Source organism: Cyrtonyx montezumae, unplaced genomic scaffold (assembly GCF_038088225.1).
Source record: "Cyrtonyx montezumae isolate F1298 unplaced genomic scaffold, pur_monq_1.0 scaffold_41, whole genome shotgun sequence".
NCBI lineage: Eukaryota > Metazoa > Chordata > Aves > Galliformes > Odontophoridae > Cyrtonyx > Cyrtonyx montezumae.
Genome location: NW_027072047.1, coordinates 2415491 through 2431952, shown reverse-complemented (window position 1 = coordinate 2431952; position 16462 = coordinate 2415491). Strand labels below are relative to the sequence as shown.

Below are 16462 nucleotides of genomic sequence, written 5' to 3'. Positions count from 1 at the left end.
GCGTTAACGGCGTGGGGGTAAATGGCGGCGAAATGAAGCGCAAATGCGCGTGGAAACTTCTTCACTGTGCAGTGACGGAGGTGGAGTCTCCTTCTCTGCAGACGTCCAAGACCCGCCTGGACGCCTACCTGTGCAGCCTGGGCTGGGAGCTGCTTTGGCATAGGGGTTCGACTCAATGATCTCTGGAAGTCCCTTCCAACCCCTACAGTTCTCGGACGCTGTGATTGTGAACCCTCTGCGCAAGGCCAGCGCTGTTAGCAGAGCCACGAAGCAAGGAGCAAGTCCGAGTGCTGCTGCTAGGTGGCAGTCGAGGATGAGGATAGCGATGTTGAGGGGGGGCAACACACAGCAATAAATAAGTATCCAGGAGTTTAGGGTTTGTATTTCTGAATTATAAAAGATACCGGTGTTAAAAAATTACAGCAGTATTGAAACTAGGTACGTCAAAGATTTACTTGTTAGTAGAAAATATGTTTGTCATTTTAGGCTGTGTTTGAAGCTAGAGCTGCTTGGGAAATTTGGCTAGATAGCTGTTCAATAAAACTGAAGTAACTCCTGAAATTAGCACCTGAGTTACAGCCGAACGACCAGTATGAAAACCTTGAGTGGGAAAAAGGAAAACACCTTCTGCAAGGCCAATACTCTGCGTCCAGGCACTTCCAGGTGTGAGAAAGGTCCATCTCTGCATTTAGAGGAAGCAGAGCAGAGCAAGAACTGCTGTCCATGTAAAAGACTGCTGGGCTATTTCTGGATCTCTTGTTTAGTGCTAATAAACCCCAAAGCTTTGAAGCTAGGGTTTCACCCAGACGGGAAGAGGAAAATATTTGAACTATCACAAATATTTACATGGATGGAAATTCTAGAGCTGTAATTGTAACTGCAGCTCTCCATTCACCTGCCTTAAAAGGTGCCTTTCCCTTTGCTGTCAAGGGAAAGCTTTCTGCATGTCTCCAAGGAACTTGTTAAACACCAACCTCCAAGCAGGGAAACCTCATAGCATTGCTGGGGCACATGCAGATATTAGTCCTTCATTTTATGCACAAGGTTCATGTGGGGAAAGAAGAAAGAAAGAGAGAGAAAGGGAGAGAGTTGGAGGGGAGGGGAGGGGAGGGGAGCCCATGCACTCAAGAAAATGCTTGCTTTTGGTGTAGAATGGTTTTCTCCAACTAGCACTTCCGTCATCATCCATGGGATTAGAAGCTGCTTGGCACCTCAGTGCAAACAACCACATTGGTGATGTGAAGGAGGATCTACAGTGTTGAAATACACACAACAGCCTTCCTCAGCAATGCATTACCAAAGAAAAATAAACAGATGTGAAAACATGTCCTCCCTGGGGTCCTAGGATTCTGAGGCACAATACAAATGACAGGAAAAAAAAAAATATCTCTCTCAGAGATTAGTTCCAACACTTTCTTGCTGATTCAGTTTTATGTGAAATAAGAATTGTAATATTTACAAGAGTACTAAGTTGTCAGATGTAATCAAAGTGAGCAGAATTAAGCACATAAGTCCAAAATCACGTTCCTTCAAACTTCTGGATTGGGGGCAGCTGTTTCCTAATCCTCCTGGAATTGAAGCCCCATAGGACTTAACCTTAAACTCCCCTGATGTTCTCCCTCTTAGTTCTCCAGTCTATACCACTCAGTCCTGGGGACTCAGCCTTGCTCATAAGTTGTTCAGTCCAACTATTGCTCTGCTTTGTGCTTTGGAGGCATTCCTCCAGGAAGGGCAACTGTGGAGTGGAGCAGCACCCAGCAGCTTAACCCGTGGCACAGCAGCCGTGGAGTGCCTCCAGTATGTGAGAGACGCACATTGGGTTCCCTCCCCTAGTGAGGATTCAAAGCTTTGTCCTAACCGTGAGGCTCTTCACTGGCAAAGATGCTCCCTCCCTGTTGGTCTTCAGCAGTAGGATGTGTTGGCTTCACACCTCCTGTGGGGCAGCCACTGACCTGTCATGGAGCAGCCAGCAGAGAGCGCGTGGGTACAGCAGTGTAACATCACAGAAGTCCCACTGTGGATTTAGCTGTGAATAAACAAGCAGCCTTATAAGCCCTACAGGAACTACCTAGCCAAATGCCATCCTAATCAACTATCAGTCACCTCCCATGACAGCCACATCCCTCCTGGCCAAAGGGCTCCAAAGATTGACAGAGTTGGAGCCTGAGACATGGCACTGCTTTGCCAAGTAGCTTGCTTCCAGCCACAGGGGCACACTAAATTACCAAACAGTGCAGGAGAGGCTGTGCTAACAGCCCTGTGACAGGTAGCTCCACTGGTGCTGATTGGTTGAGCTTAACTCCAGCTCACTAAAACCCACCGCGTGTCCCTGTGCTGTAAGAGGGTTTTCTAACCTGATCTTTGCACAGGAAGAGAAGCTAATTCCTCAGACTTGTAGCTTTCTTGGCATTTCTTTTACAGTTGTGGCTTTTGGAGTCCAAGGGTTATGTGAGGATATTAGCTGTCATTCACAAAATTATGTACAAGTGGGCTGCTTGACTTAATGCTTAAGCAGAAAAACCTGAAGACAAAATTGAAAGCAGTCTGAATACTGGAGCTGGAGTCATGGAAAGTTTTTCAGTCTTCCTCAACTGCATGAACCTTCTGCCTCCTGGCCAGCCCCTGGGTAAGGAATTTCGTCCTCCCATCTCACCTAAATCTCCCCTCTTAGACTTTTAAACCATTCCCCCTTGTCCTATCACTACCAGACTGTGTAGAAGTGTCCTCATGCTTACCCAGGATCAAGAGCTGTGGGCCTGTCAGTGGAGGAAAATGGATCTCCACAGCATGGGCTGACCACCATCATCAGGACAGCAGCTTGCAGGACTTTGTTCTGCAGCAGTTACAGTGTCCATCTTGTCTGTGTATGTAAGTTCCCTGAGATTTCAAAGAAGTGCTTCCATAGGAGGCCAGAAGCTCCTTAAACTAACACCACTTCATGAGGACAGCTCAGCTGCACTGTCTGCTTATTTCTGCTGTGTATACACCGTGCCCAGTCCAGGGGTGAGGAAACAGTGGAGAGAGCATGGTGTTACAACGGCAAAGTGCCTGTCCCCATCGTCACTGGTGCTGAGGTGTGATGCAGCGGGCTCTGTCCCTGTGCTGCTGGTGACAGATCAGGAGTATGTTCAGGGCACACACTGCAATCAGTGACACTGTACCAATCAGTGACACTGTAATGCAAAGCAATTGTTGGCATATTGTCCCAGAGCAATGGATTCATCCACCCTTGGCAAACCCAGAGGGGAGAATCACCAAGAAAGCAAACGCCAATGTGACTGAATGACCTTGTTGCTGAAGGTGGTGTTTGTACAGTGCATCCCCTGCCAGCAAAGCATTTACGCAGTTTGTGTGGGGCTGTGACTGCTTGTTTTTTGCTTTAATTTAATTTTATATCCCTGGAATCAGCAATAGTACCCACAGGTCTGTGTCCAAAGTTAAGGCATAAATTAAAATAGGAAAAATTCTGTTTGAACATGAGAGAAAAACTTTGTTTTTTTTTTTACCATAGGGATAGTAGAACATTGGAACAGGTTGCTTAGAGAGGCTGAGGAGCCTCCATCCCTGCAGATACCCAAATAACAACTGGATAATATCCTGGGTGAACAGCTTTACCAACCCTGCTTGGGCAGGGGAGCTCTTTGGGCCTTGTCCACTTCCAACCTCAGCTTTCTGTGATTTCTGAGTCCTGTTTAGCACTTCTGAAGCTGTGTATTCTGTGTGGCCTCCAACTCCATCCACTCTTGCATCTTCTGTCCACTCTTTGGTTACTTCTCCCAGCCAACATATTCTCCTCTGTTATCTGCTCATTCTACTTCATTCAGAGCTCCACTGGACCAGATGATGAACCACAGCTGAGCTTGCTTTTTCAGGCAGCACCAGGGTAGGAGCTGCCCTCTGAGCTTGGACCTACCCATATTTGTCACCACCTCTCCATTCTGGCCTAAGGTGAGATCTGTCCAAGCCCTCAGAGCGGAGCAGTTTCAGATAGCAGACAGGTTTATACTTAGAACTGCTGCCTTGAACCTCTGTTCCTTTCTCCCAAAATCCTGATAATGTCCTTAGCAATCCTTCCAGCATCCCCAGTTATTGTGTTGATGTATATTTCTGCATTCTTTCTTTCTCATTTATTTTGCTACAGATTTCTCAACTTTCTGCTCTAGCAACAGCACTGTCTTCCTTCCTGCAACACTCAGCTATTCCCACTTTGACCCTAAATCTCACCTCTGCGCTCATCCCTCCCTCCTCAATTCCTTCCACTGCCTCCCTATCCCCTTTCCACCACCCATGCCCCAAGCCCCCTCATTCACAGCCTTCTCTATCTGTCTGCCCTCCCTAATCCCACTGCTGAGCAGCCCTCCCCCTCTCCATCCTTTCCAAGTGGGCTTTTCTCCATGGCCTCATCACATGCTGCTGCTCGGGAAGGTCATATGATGGGTCGGAAGCACAGGGCAAGGCAGTGGCAGGCAGCCTTGGTAGCACACCTCAGTCCCGCCATCCCGTGACTCCTCTGGGCTAGAGACACAGCTCCTGTTTTCCCTATGGCATGACCTTGTCTGTCTGCTGGCCTTGGGCCAGGGTGGGTATCAGCACTGTCTGTACATAACAGGCAGGAGCAGGAAGACAAAGCACTACGGAGTGCCTTGAGCTTTTCTCAATTAATTACAGAGCCACCCATTCTTCCTAATAAAATCCACATGCTCCACAAACATAATAAATGGGAGAAGTTGGGCAATTAGGAGTAAATGGCCTGTGGGTGAAGCAAAGCCCTGTGGCAAGCAGCTCATGCAGGGACATCTCTTTTATCCCTGTGTTCCTATTGCACATGGACATCTCATTCACCCCCCTACTGCACATACTGCAAATGTATGGGGTAAATGCTGTTAACTTTTCATTGATGAGTAATACTGGGCTTGAGGATGGGTTCTCATAGTAAAATGTGCAAGCTGATGAAAAACAATGTGAATAATATTGTTGGTATGAGAAGAGAGCAGGAGATGCTGCATATCTCTAGCTCAAGGTTTTTCCATCTCAGGCGGTCTTAGGTGCTGCTCCCATCCAGACAGCAAAAGGTTCAGAGAAGAGGAGCACTGCATGAAGAGCAGCCTTGGTACTGCTTGCTGCTGTGCCCCAGAATTGTTTGTCACACTGCTTCTGCAAAACAAGAGATAGTACATGAAGCCTTTGTGGTTTACAATATCAGCCATTCCTTTCCAGTAGGAATCACAGAAAGTGCTGTCAAAAACCTCTCAAACATCAGTCAGGACCACAAACAGAGGGAGAATGTGCACAGTTGTCACTCCAGCAAAGACAAACTGGAGTTGTGCAACAGTAAAGGTGGGGTGTGAGTTAGCAGTAACAATGCTGAGAATTAAGGCTGTTTCTACTGGGCTTTGCTAAAGAAAGAAAACAATTAGTTTTACTGGCTAGCTCCTTTTCTTTCTTGTAGGTAGAGGGAAGATGAATGGCATACTCAGAGCTTCTTCATTCTGCTGTCTCTTCAGATTTACGTGGTCAGTTTTGAAAGCTCAAGCACCACCAAGATAAATGTAAATGGATGAATGAATGCTGAAAATCACACTTCGGCTTGGGGAACCTCTCTTTTGCTGGTTGCAGGAGCATTAGGACGGGTGCAGCTCTGGGTGCTCAGCTGTGCAGGATGCCCTGAGCCATTCCTCCAATCTCTCACCAAAAAGAGGACCTCATAAAGGAGAAAACATCTCTCCTGGCCACACACAGCCCCACTGCAGTGCCAATGGGCATGGATCCAAAGCCAGCTCAAGCCCAAACATGCTTAGTATTCATATGGCTTGAATGGAAAATGTGTGCTTGGGAAAGGCATGAGAAGAGAGAAATTCCACCTAATTTTTAAAGTCTAAATGATGGGATTGTTAAACTTGGAAAAGACCACCAAGATCATCCTGTCCAACCCCAACCTATCTTTCTCAGCAAGCGCTGTAAGTGCTGATGAAGAAGAGTTTCGCCATGGGAAAGGGCTGTCCAGCAGCAGGAATAGGGATGTGCAATAGGGAAGTGGCTGGGATTCATGGGGACGTGTCATATGTAAGTGGCTAGAATCAATGTGGATGTGCCATGGGGAAGGATCATTGGGGATGTGCAATGGAGAATCAATGGGGTGTGCCATGGGGAAGGGCTGGGATCAAATAGCTTCACAGCTCTGGAGGTGGCTGGAGGCAGGTACAAGCAGTTCCCAACGAGGTGACAACACGAACAAGACTTAGCATCAATCAGGAATGTGGGGATTTACTCCTCAAGGCCCACCGTGTCCACCAGCCCAAACACTGCAGCCACAGAGCATGTGCTCGATAAGAACCCAGCAACAGATGCCAGCGGATTTACTGTGGGCCAGGAGGCCCCGTGCAGGTCTGCAGGCTGCTGGCAGGGTCAGCTGTAAATATTCCCTCACAATCAAAGGCATTCATCGAAGGATTACATGCTGGGGACTTCGTGGTAAAGTAAATTTGCAGCTAGCAGGACCATTAATAGTCAGGCAGTATAGTGGCTCACTGGCTGCCATTGATTTTCCCCCAGTCATTTTTACCTCATAAGGCTGTGGGGCTTGAATGTTGTGGCCCTAAGAAATCAGCTTAGGGATAGGAATGGGGGCTCCTCCGACAAAGAGAGCTCAACAACCATGGGTAACACCACATGTGAGCTGATTTCATAACCTGATGGGGATCAGCCTCATCCCTGCCGAGGGGTGGGAAGCGCCAGTCCCTTCAAAGCACATTCATGGGGTGTTTGAAAGGCTTGGGAGGGAAAATGAATGGCCATGAAACAAAAGCATGGGGCTGCTTGCACCCTGCCGTGGTGCTCAGAAAGCAGAAACACCCACAACAGAAACTGTATCACATACAGGGGCAAAGAAGGACATGGGCATAGTGGGATATAGGAATAGGTTACAGGATAGGAATACAGGGAGAGGGTGAAATATAGGGGTGACCCTGGAATGTCACCTTCCCAAGGCCTTCAGGTGCTGCATAGGTCCTTTCTGCACCCCAGGTTGGGTTGTTCTGCAGCCCTGCTTCACCTAGCATCACAGAAATGAACAAGGAAAGGAGCCAAGAGGGAAGCTAACATCAATCTCATTACACCCTAGCGCCTGAGCCATGGTTTATAATTGAAAAGAAAAGCTGTTTTATAACCTGGAAAAATAATTGGAGCAATTCTTCTCTCTGCCCTCTTCCTCTCTGCAAATCACACCCCCTCTCAACTGGAGAAAAGGAATGGTATCAGATAACCAGGCAGGAAGAATTGTGTAATACGCTGCTATGTGGATCTAAACATTTGTGGATGAGTAATAATCACTCCTTGATGGTGAATATCTCGCTTAAACCAATAAATTTGACCTCTGGCTTGAGCAGACAAGCACTCCTCCATGGTGACAGAATCATGGAATGGTTTGAGTTGGATGAGACCTATAAAGGCCTTCTGGTCCAACTCCCTGCAACGAGTAGGGACACCTCCAGTATTTCTCTGCATCAGTACCTACAAGAGAGGGCCAAAGAGGTCCCACATCTCAAGATGACCGTTTGAGCCCTATGGATCCCTACGGAATGAATCATGAAAGGTAATAAGGATGTAGGTAACGAAAAGTAAGGGAAAAGCACCCCACCCAGCAGGTGAGCGGTGCTACCCCTTGCCTCCCGCCCGCAGTGCCGGGGATGGATCCGCTGCGCTGCGCTCCCCCGCTCCCCCGCTCCCCCGCTCCCCCGCTCCCCCGCTCCCCCGCTCCCCCGCTCCCCCGCTCCCCCGCTCCCCCGCTCTCCCGCCCCACCGCAGCACCCACGTGCGCGCTCCCCACGCCGCTTCCCGCAGGCCCCGCCCAGCGGCTGGCCCCGCCCCTCCCTCCCCGCACTCTCATTGGTTCTGCCCGTGACGCCAAGGAGGGCGTGCCCAATGAGCGGCGCGCTTCGTTCAAGCCCCGCCCCATCGGGCCATGAGCTCCGCCCCGCGCGGGGCCTTAAAGCGGCGGCGGCGGTGCGGGCGCGGAGCGCCATGAGCCGGGCGGTGCTGGGACTCGTGCTGCTGTGCGCCGGGCTGGGCGCCTGCCTCGCCGCGGGGATCACAGGTGGGTACGGGCTTTGGGCTACGGCGGGAGGCTCCGCTGTGCGATAGCGTCCCGCTGAGCCGTCGCTCCGTCCTTGCAGGTGCCCCCGGCGCTTCCCGTACCCCGCGGCCGCGGGTGAAGTTCGGGCTCCGGCGCTCGGCCGACGCTGAGGATGAGGGATGTGTGCTGGAACTGGGCAGCGAGCAGAGCCTGGAGGAGTGCGGCTTCAACGCGACGGCCAGGACTTTCCTCATCATCCACGGGTGGACAGTGAGTGGGGGGAGTGGAGTAGTGGCTGTGGTCGGGAGGTCTGCAGCGGTCCCTGAGCACTGCAGGCTGTGGGGGCTCTGCACCAGTGCAGCCTTCGCCAAACTTAAGAATGCTGTGATGGCTGAACTTAATGATTGCACCTGTTCTACATCACTCTGCACCTCTGTAAGGTGAGCGTAGGCAGCAGAACCTGAGATTTGTTTCCTGAGATGTGACCAGTGGCAGTTGATGGAGTTGTGGACTTTCCATGGCCCAGGGCCAGTGCAGAGTGGTCTGTATGAGCCATTCCAACCCAACGCATTCCATGGTTCTGTGATCTTTGAGGGCCTTTCCAACCCCAGCGGATCCATAGCTGGAAGGATCCAAGAACAGTGCAGATGTGGCATGGTGTGTGTGGGTTGGGGATCTTGGAGGTTTTCTCCAACCTTAATGTCTCTGTGGTCCTCAGATCTTTTATGACTCTTCCAATATAAGCCATTCTGTGATTCTATGTTCTTATTTCTGTATCCACAGTTGTGCCATTTGCTACTGGCTTTTCTTGCCCCAGGAACAGAGGGCAGGCAGGCTTCATCAAGCTGCTTCTGCATTTCATGTCCCGCCTGGGGATTTACCAGCTTTACACTTCAGCAAACTTCAGTGCCAGGGCTCAAGAATAATTTTATGATCCATCAGAATTGCTGAGGCTCTTGAGGAAAGAGCGATAAGATGCAAGGAGCTGGTGCTTCTCCACCACAGGCGTGGTGGCTCACTGTGGCCTGAGTGCCAAAACCTGTTTCTCTTACACCATTAGCCTGGCGCACTGGGGTTTGAACATGAGCATTCATTTGCCCTGAAAGAGTGTGTGTGTGACTAGGGAGCTTCGAAAGCTAATGCTCAAATCTCATTCCAGATGAGTGGCATGTTTGAGACCTGGCTGGGCAGCTTGGTCTCCGCCCTGCAGGAGAGGGAAAAGGATGCTAATGTGGTGGTGGTAGACTGGCTTTCTCTTGCCCACCAACTCTACACTGACGCAGTGAACAACACACAGATTGTTGGGAAGAGCATAGCAAAGCTGCTTGACTGGTTGCAGGTAATATGCTCTGCTGTTATGTTCTGTGTTTTCTAGCAAGTGGGGAAGGCACTGATGTAACCCCAACCCCAAGGCCAGATGGAGAAAGGGCTCACAGCTGAAGGATTGTGCTCTTCTGCACACTGCACTGCTTTACCTATGGGATGCTGCTTTTTGGGTTGCTTGCACCTGTGAGCTCTGAGCTAAAATTCAGATGGAGCTCTGTTGCCAGCTCTCATGCAAGGCTGCTTCAGATGGTTCAATACAGAGCATCCTCTGTAGGTGAAAGTTTTGTGCTGTTGTGAGATCAAGCCACAGGTATCACTTGCTCCATTCAGCTGGCACTTATCTTGGTGAAATAAAGCACCAAGCATACTTGTCTGCCCCCTCTCTCGTCTCTGTTCTTAGAACTGGACTTTGTAGTCCTGCAAACAGAGGCAAAGCCACGTGTCATGAAACACAGGGACAAATTAAGTGTTCTTGTTTTCACCTTGCAGGAGATCCCTCTCTTTAAACTGGAGAATGTCCATCTTATTGGGTACAGCCTGGGTGCTCATGTTGCTGGCTTTGCTGGTAACCATGTCCATGGAACAATAGGCAGAATCACAGGTGAGTTGCTCTTGAAACAGTCTCTTGCAATCTAGTCTACAGTAGTGAGCTTCCCCAGAGAGCCTCATTCCCTGTGCTGCTTCAGTGCTTTGGGCTTGCTGAGTTAGAAAGGACAAGTTCTCTACCTGGGGCAGCAATGGTTCTTCCAATGAGAAGGCATCTTCACTTTGGACTGCAGATAAGAGCTGGAGAGACAGTGGAAAATCAAAGGACCTGATCTTGAATATGTTTGAAATTACATATGAGTTCAGCAGAAGTCCAGCTCATGCCCTCTTTGTCTAAATCTGAAGCCTTTCAGTGACACTGTTTCTGTGATCATAGCTCATAAAGTTCTTGGGTGCAGTTTGTTCCATGGGATACTTGGTAAAAACCAGGAAACCTTCTTCTGAGAGCATAGAGTACTTATGGAGGGAAAATAATTTCAACTGAGGAGAACCTAGGACATGGCAGAAGGGAAAAGTTTAAATGAGAGCTTTTGGAGCCTAGCAGTAAATATCTGTATTGGTAAAATTGCTGAAGATGGGAAATGGCACAGGTTGCATGACTTCAGGTTGTGAGTGAGCAAGTGTTGCCCCTTCAGAGCTCTTCCCCCTGGTCTCACTGAAGGAGCAACTTATTCAGATAATGGGGAAGAGCTCTGAAAGTGCTAATACTTGCAGTAAGGCAGGCACTCCCAGCAGCAGGTTCTTTCCAGTTTTGTAGGAAATAACCCATTCTGTACTAAACACCACAGTTCCTTACCTAGCACCTTGTGCTGTCTCCAACCCAGGCTTGGACCCTGCTGGCCCCATGTTTGAAGGAGTGGACCCTAGCAGGCGCCTTTCCCCTGATGATGCTGCCTTTGTGGATGTCCTTCACACCTACACAAGAGAAACGCTGGGTGTCAGTATTGGGATCCAGATGCCTGTGGGCCATGTAGATATCTACCCCAATGGGGGGGACTTCCAGCCTGGCTGTGGACTGAGCGATGTCCTGGGAGCCATTGCCTATGGCAGTAAGTTCACAACTTGTGTTGCTGCTGATCGGGTTGCGCTCCTTGGGTTGATATACATGAGCAGAGAAAACCATTTTTTTCTTTCTGAATTATCTGTGCTCTTAGAGTTGATTGCTAGAACTCGACCTGCTTGTAGATCTGAAGTAGCATGTTGTCCCTCTAACACCTGATCATAACCTGTGGCTGTCCTATGTTGGCTCTCTTTATGGAGGAGATCAAGTGACCCATCCTCTCCAGATGTCTTGCACTAACTTCTTGAATTGTTTCTGCTTGAAAAAAATCACACTTTTGGCCACACTGCCCCATGCTGGGCTGCAAAACACTTCTGCTCACTGTCTTTAGCACCTAGTGGGGTGAAAAATACTCAAACCAAATGTATCCCTTGCAACTCTGCTCCTCTAGCAATTGGTGAAGTTGTTAAGTGTGAGCACGAGAGGTCTGTGCACCTGTTTGTGGACTCCCTCGTGAACCAGGATAAACAAAGCTTCGCGTTTCAATGTACTGATTCCAGTCGCTTCAAGAAGGGCATCTGTCTGAGCTGCCGCAAGAACCGCTGCAGCGGCATTGGCTACAATGCCAGGAGGACACGACATAAAAGGAACAGCAAGATGTACCTAAAAACGAGAGCTGACATGCCGTTCAAAGGTATGCTTCTTAAAATAACACTGATTTCCAGGAGTGCAGGTTTGAGGTGCCCCTTAATTCAGTAGTGGGGAAGATCTAGAGGTGGGTGAGGAACACCGCCTCAATGCAGGGCACTAGTAAGAAGTGTAGGCACCCCATTCCTGCAGGTACCCAAAGCCAAAGATGGGGGCCTTGAGCAGCCTGGGCTGATGGGGGGGAAGCCAGCCCACAGCGGAGGTTGGGACTAGATGGGCTTTAAGGTTCCTTCCAACCCAACTGTTCTATGGTACTACAGTTCTGTGATCCTCAGGGTCCTTTTTGACCAAACTGAAATTGTTTTTTGCTGTTAATATGCACTCTTTTTGGTTCTCTCCAGTTTACCACTATCAAATGAAGATGCATGTCTTCAGCTACAAGAGCCTGGGGGAGGTTGACCCCACCTTCTCTGTCACCCTCCATGGCACCAATGGAGACTCAGAACCTCTCTCTTTAGAAGTGTAAGTATAAGCTGCCAATTGTGCTCCCCTTGACAGCAAGGTCACTGGGACTAGGCAAGGTGGCATTATTCTTTTCACTCTGGTAACACCAGCAGTGCAACTGAGTCTAGCAGACCCGCTTTATCACTATTTAGTATTTCATCCAGAAACTTAATTACATTGTATTGCTTGGAAAGTAATTTGTGTCCAGTGCTCTACATGTTGGTCTTTGTGGCTCATTGCTGACTGCTCTGCTTTTGCCTTACTCCATTGGGCAGTCTGCAGGCCCTTGTATTTCTAGAGGTGCTGTTGACCTCCTTTAGCCCCTCCAAGGGGAGACAAGGCATGACATTCACCCTTAAGCCATGGAAAGGTAGCTGAGCCAAATCCATGATGAGTTGATTGAACCAGCTATCCCAGCTAAATTTCTTGAGTACAATCAGTAATTAAGTGGTGGCAACTCAATGTGAAGCACTTGCTAAGCTGCAAAGGCTCTGCTTAAATGAGTGAGCATCTGGCAGACTTCCATGAGGAAACACTGAGTCTCTACTTGTCTTCCAGGCTTGAGCAAATTGGCCTTAATGCTACCAACACCTTCCTGGTCTATACTGAAGAGGACATGGGTGAACTTCTAAAAATAAAGCTCACCTGGGAGGGAGCATCTCAGTCATGGTACGATCTGTGGAAGGAGCTAAGGAGCTACTGGTACCGGCCTGCCAAGTCCACCCAGGAGCTGCACATCCGACGGATTCGTGTGAAATCTGGAGAGACGCAGCAGAGGTAATGGTGGTGCTGGACAGCACCTGAGCTGACTCAGCCAAAAGGAGCAATAATTGGAATCCAGCAAGGAAAAGGGGTAGGGTGTGAATTTAGCTAGTGGCCTAAATTATCCCATCTTCAGTGTTACCACCTCCTGCATCTTTGTAGTGTAGGAGCAGGTTGCTTGCAGCATGAAGCTACAAAGCAAACTTGAAGCAGAACCAGTTGCTGCAGGTCAGAGCTGATGTTCTTCTGCTTTATTGAGATGCTGGAACAGTCCTGCCTCCCTTTAGGGACTGAAGCAGCCTACTTTTAGGTGGTTTAAATAATACTTGGAGGATTAAACTACTGTCAGTGCCAAGAACACATACCCAAAGCGTAGGCAGGGCTCCTTATTACATGATAACATACTGATCTGGCATGGGTGTGTAAAACTGCAGCTGGTAATACTGTAGCACCAACTCAAGAGATATATTGCTCCTCATGAGATCCCTGGAACTGTACAATTACATGGAGGTATATGCCAGCAACAAGTGAGGCTGCCAGGTTGGTAGCGTATTATGCCTAAATCCTATCTTCTTGCTCTGAAGATAACCCAGATCTGTCAAAAGCAGTTGATGCTTATGGTCTTTCACATCACTCAGCTTTAAATTAGCTTCTTTTGCCATCTGCAAGATGTTTTGTGTCCTGCTTTCTGGATCCTGTGAAACAAAGGGGTGGTAAAAAGATCCACCAGTTCAATTTTACAGTAGGACAGAAAGCACTGCATCAACCATTTGACAAAGTAATGGTGTACCAAGATGCTCCATAGAGGCTGTCAAACCAAACAACATGTCCTAGAATGAGCTGTAATCCATATTACATCTTGTTTGTTAACCTTAAGACAGCAAGTCCCTTCATTGACTGCTGTTTCATCCTTCCAGATTTGCTTTCTGTGTGGAGGACTCCCAGCTGACCAGCATATCTCCTGGCAAAGAGCTCTGGTTTGTGAAGTGCACAGATGAATGGAAAAGAAGGTAGGGAAAGTCAGTTGGGAGAAATTGTGTGCTGTGTGTGGGTGCTTGGGGATAAATTCAGGATTCTTGCCATAGGAGAGAGTTGATTAGGTGCTCCCATTAAAGACTGCTGCCCTATAAAGCACAGGAATGCTGGAGGTGGAGGACATTTCCTCAAAGATCACTTCATTCTGAGCTGCAGAGAAATCTCTTTATTAAATGTGGGCTCGGTGCATGAGCAAGGCATGGCTGAGGCTGATGTTACAGCACTAACTCCCACCACTTCTACCAAGGCACTGGAACAGGTTGTCTAGAGATATGGTTGATGCCCCATCCCTGGAGGTGTTCACTGTGAGGCTAGATTAGGCCCTGGGCAACCTGACCTCAGTGTGGTGCCCCTGTGCATTGCAGGGGAGTTGGATTATAGGATCTTCTAAGGTCCCTTCCAACTGTGAGGGTTCTACAATTCTATGAATCATCTCCCCTGACTCAGCAGTGGCAGCTCACCCATTGCAGAGCATGCCTGTCTTGCCCTACACAGGATGTCCCACGCACCAGGATCTCTCCTCAGAGTGTGACTGCCAGCAAGCCTGGTCCTAGGTGTGACAGCCCAATTGCTTCAGGCTGCCTTGAGCCATGCTTTGAATGAATCCCTGTTCGTTTAACCAAATGACAGCTTCCTCAAGACAAAGCCTCGCCTCTCAAATTTCATTTTGTAAACCTAATCCTTTGTTTCTCATCTGGAGACCTAGTGCTTGTTAGGGCTAGCAGAACCCTTTGCACAACTTTCTTGGTTGAAATCAGCTGATAAATGCTTGCTGTTGCTGGCCCGGATCTGGCAGAAGCTAGCAGGCTTCTCCACACAGTAGCAAACAATTCTGTGAATGAAACCCCTGTGCAAAAACTTGTTTCTCTACCACGTGATTGAGTAAATACTCCTGCATTAAGGCTGTTCTGATGTGCTTCTCAGTAACCCCATAAAAGAAGTGCTGGCAGATATCTTCCTGCTTTTGCTGGTGGAGAACAGCTTTTTCATGAGGCAGAGGAGCAGCTCTGAGCTCCAGAGCATGATGGTTTCCAGGAAATGGTCTTTCCTCCCAGAAACTGAGCAACTGCTTGCTCTTCAGCTCTCCTGCCAAGTCACTGGGAGATGACAGCTCTCTGCTTGAAATTTGTCTGTAAACGTCATCAAGTGGATCTGAGTAGGCAGAGCCTAAAGACAAGACCTGCAAGTTCTTTGCGGCCTGTTCATTGTGTGTGATGTCTGTGTCAGGTTCCCATTGAATGACTGCTGGAGAGGTGCTGAATTTTTTCCTCTGGGCTTTTTTTTTTTTTTTTGGACAGAATGGTGATGGACAGAGCATGGTGGTGATGGGTTGACAGTTGGACTTTTATGAATTCTATGAAAATACTGACCTGTACTGTGTAAACTAGTTCCCAATGTCCCAGAGAATCTTAGGAATTCTTTGATATTCCTTTTAACCTCTGCATTTAATGGAGGTACTTCTTCCTTGCTGCTTTTCCCAGGTCTATCTCAAACACACTCTGAAGATTTCCCTGAAACCCACAATGGATTGGATGCATGACGACCATGACAGTGGGAAGATGCTCTGGCAAAAACTTTGGTAGCACTTAAAGCAAATAGCTTTGCAGGACATAACACTTTGGATCAGATGCAAGAAACTGAGGAGCAGCTGACTGACTGTAGTCCTCGACCCGAATAACTATAACTCCTTCCCCAGGGATCCTGGGGGATGCATTTAGCTTTGCCATGACTTTCCTGCTTCCATTAACCATAACTACAGGGGGGACACTTCTGGAGCTCCATACCTCAGCAATGATGCTCTGGTTTGCCACCAGTGGAGCTGAGAAGAGAACTATATGAACTGCTGGAAACAGTGATTCCAGGAACCATTTGGCATCTACTGTAGGAGCATTGTGGGCTGGGGAAGGTGAGACCAGCACAAACTGTGTGGTATTTTGTAGGGAGGGGTGGAGAATAAGCACCATGCCACTTACCTTCAGGTTGTCTGTCCTCTGCTTGCCTTAAACCAGCTCCATGCTTGGCTGATGCCAAGGTCTGTGCATCACTGTGTGCCAACCAGCACTCCATCCTCCTTGTCCCTAGGACAAAACACAGAAAGTGGCAGCTGCTCCTTGCTCCTAAGTTCCCCAGTCCTTGCTCCATGCTCCTCTGTGTTAATTAATCTATGAGAGAGGAAAATAGCAGCTGCCCAGCACAGGAGGAAGGTCATTACTGCACTGTTCCAGGAGAGCTTTGCACTTGTCCTTGTAACTACTGAGAATGTTTGCCTCTGCTCCAATGCTGCTGTAGTACCAGTGTATGATTAAGACCTTATTTCTGTGTAAAGCATTAACCTGAGCCAACAGCTCATCCTCATTGCCACAGCACCTTGCTTAGATTCCTGGTGCCAGGTGAACATGGCTTTGCTCTGAGCTTGACACTCTACAGCTGTCCTGCTTGCTGCAGCGGAGTGGGTTGTATCAGAGGTGAAACTTGTTAGTTTTTTAATTTTTGGAAGGATACTGGGTGTAACAACTCTGAACTTTTGTCATGCAGCAAGGCAACCTCAGAAAGTGGTGCTGCCATGTGGT

At 48.6% G+C, this 16462-nt stretch overlaps 1 protein-coding gene across 1 annotated transcript; it reads left to right on the top strand.

Annotated features, from left to right (window-relative positions):
• Nucleotides 1–8019: 8019 nt before the first annotated feature.
• On the top strand, nt 8020–15536 carry LIPG (lipase G, endothelial type). Its single transcript, XM_065747081.1, has 10 exons — nt 8020–8092; nt 8172–8341; nt 9231–9410; nt 9887–9998; nt 10768–10992; nt 11395–11637; nt 11993–12113; nt 12654–12872; nt 13775–13867; nt 15374–15536. Exons 1-10 carry the CDS (start codon nt 8020–8022, stop codon nt 15393–15395), a joined length of 1458 nt encoding a protein of 485 aa, XP_065603153.1. The 3' UTR covers nt 15396–15536.
• The last annotated feature ends 926 nt before the right edge of the window (nt 15537–16462 follow it).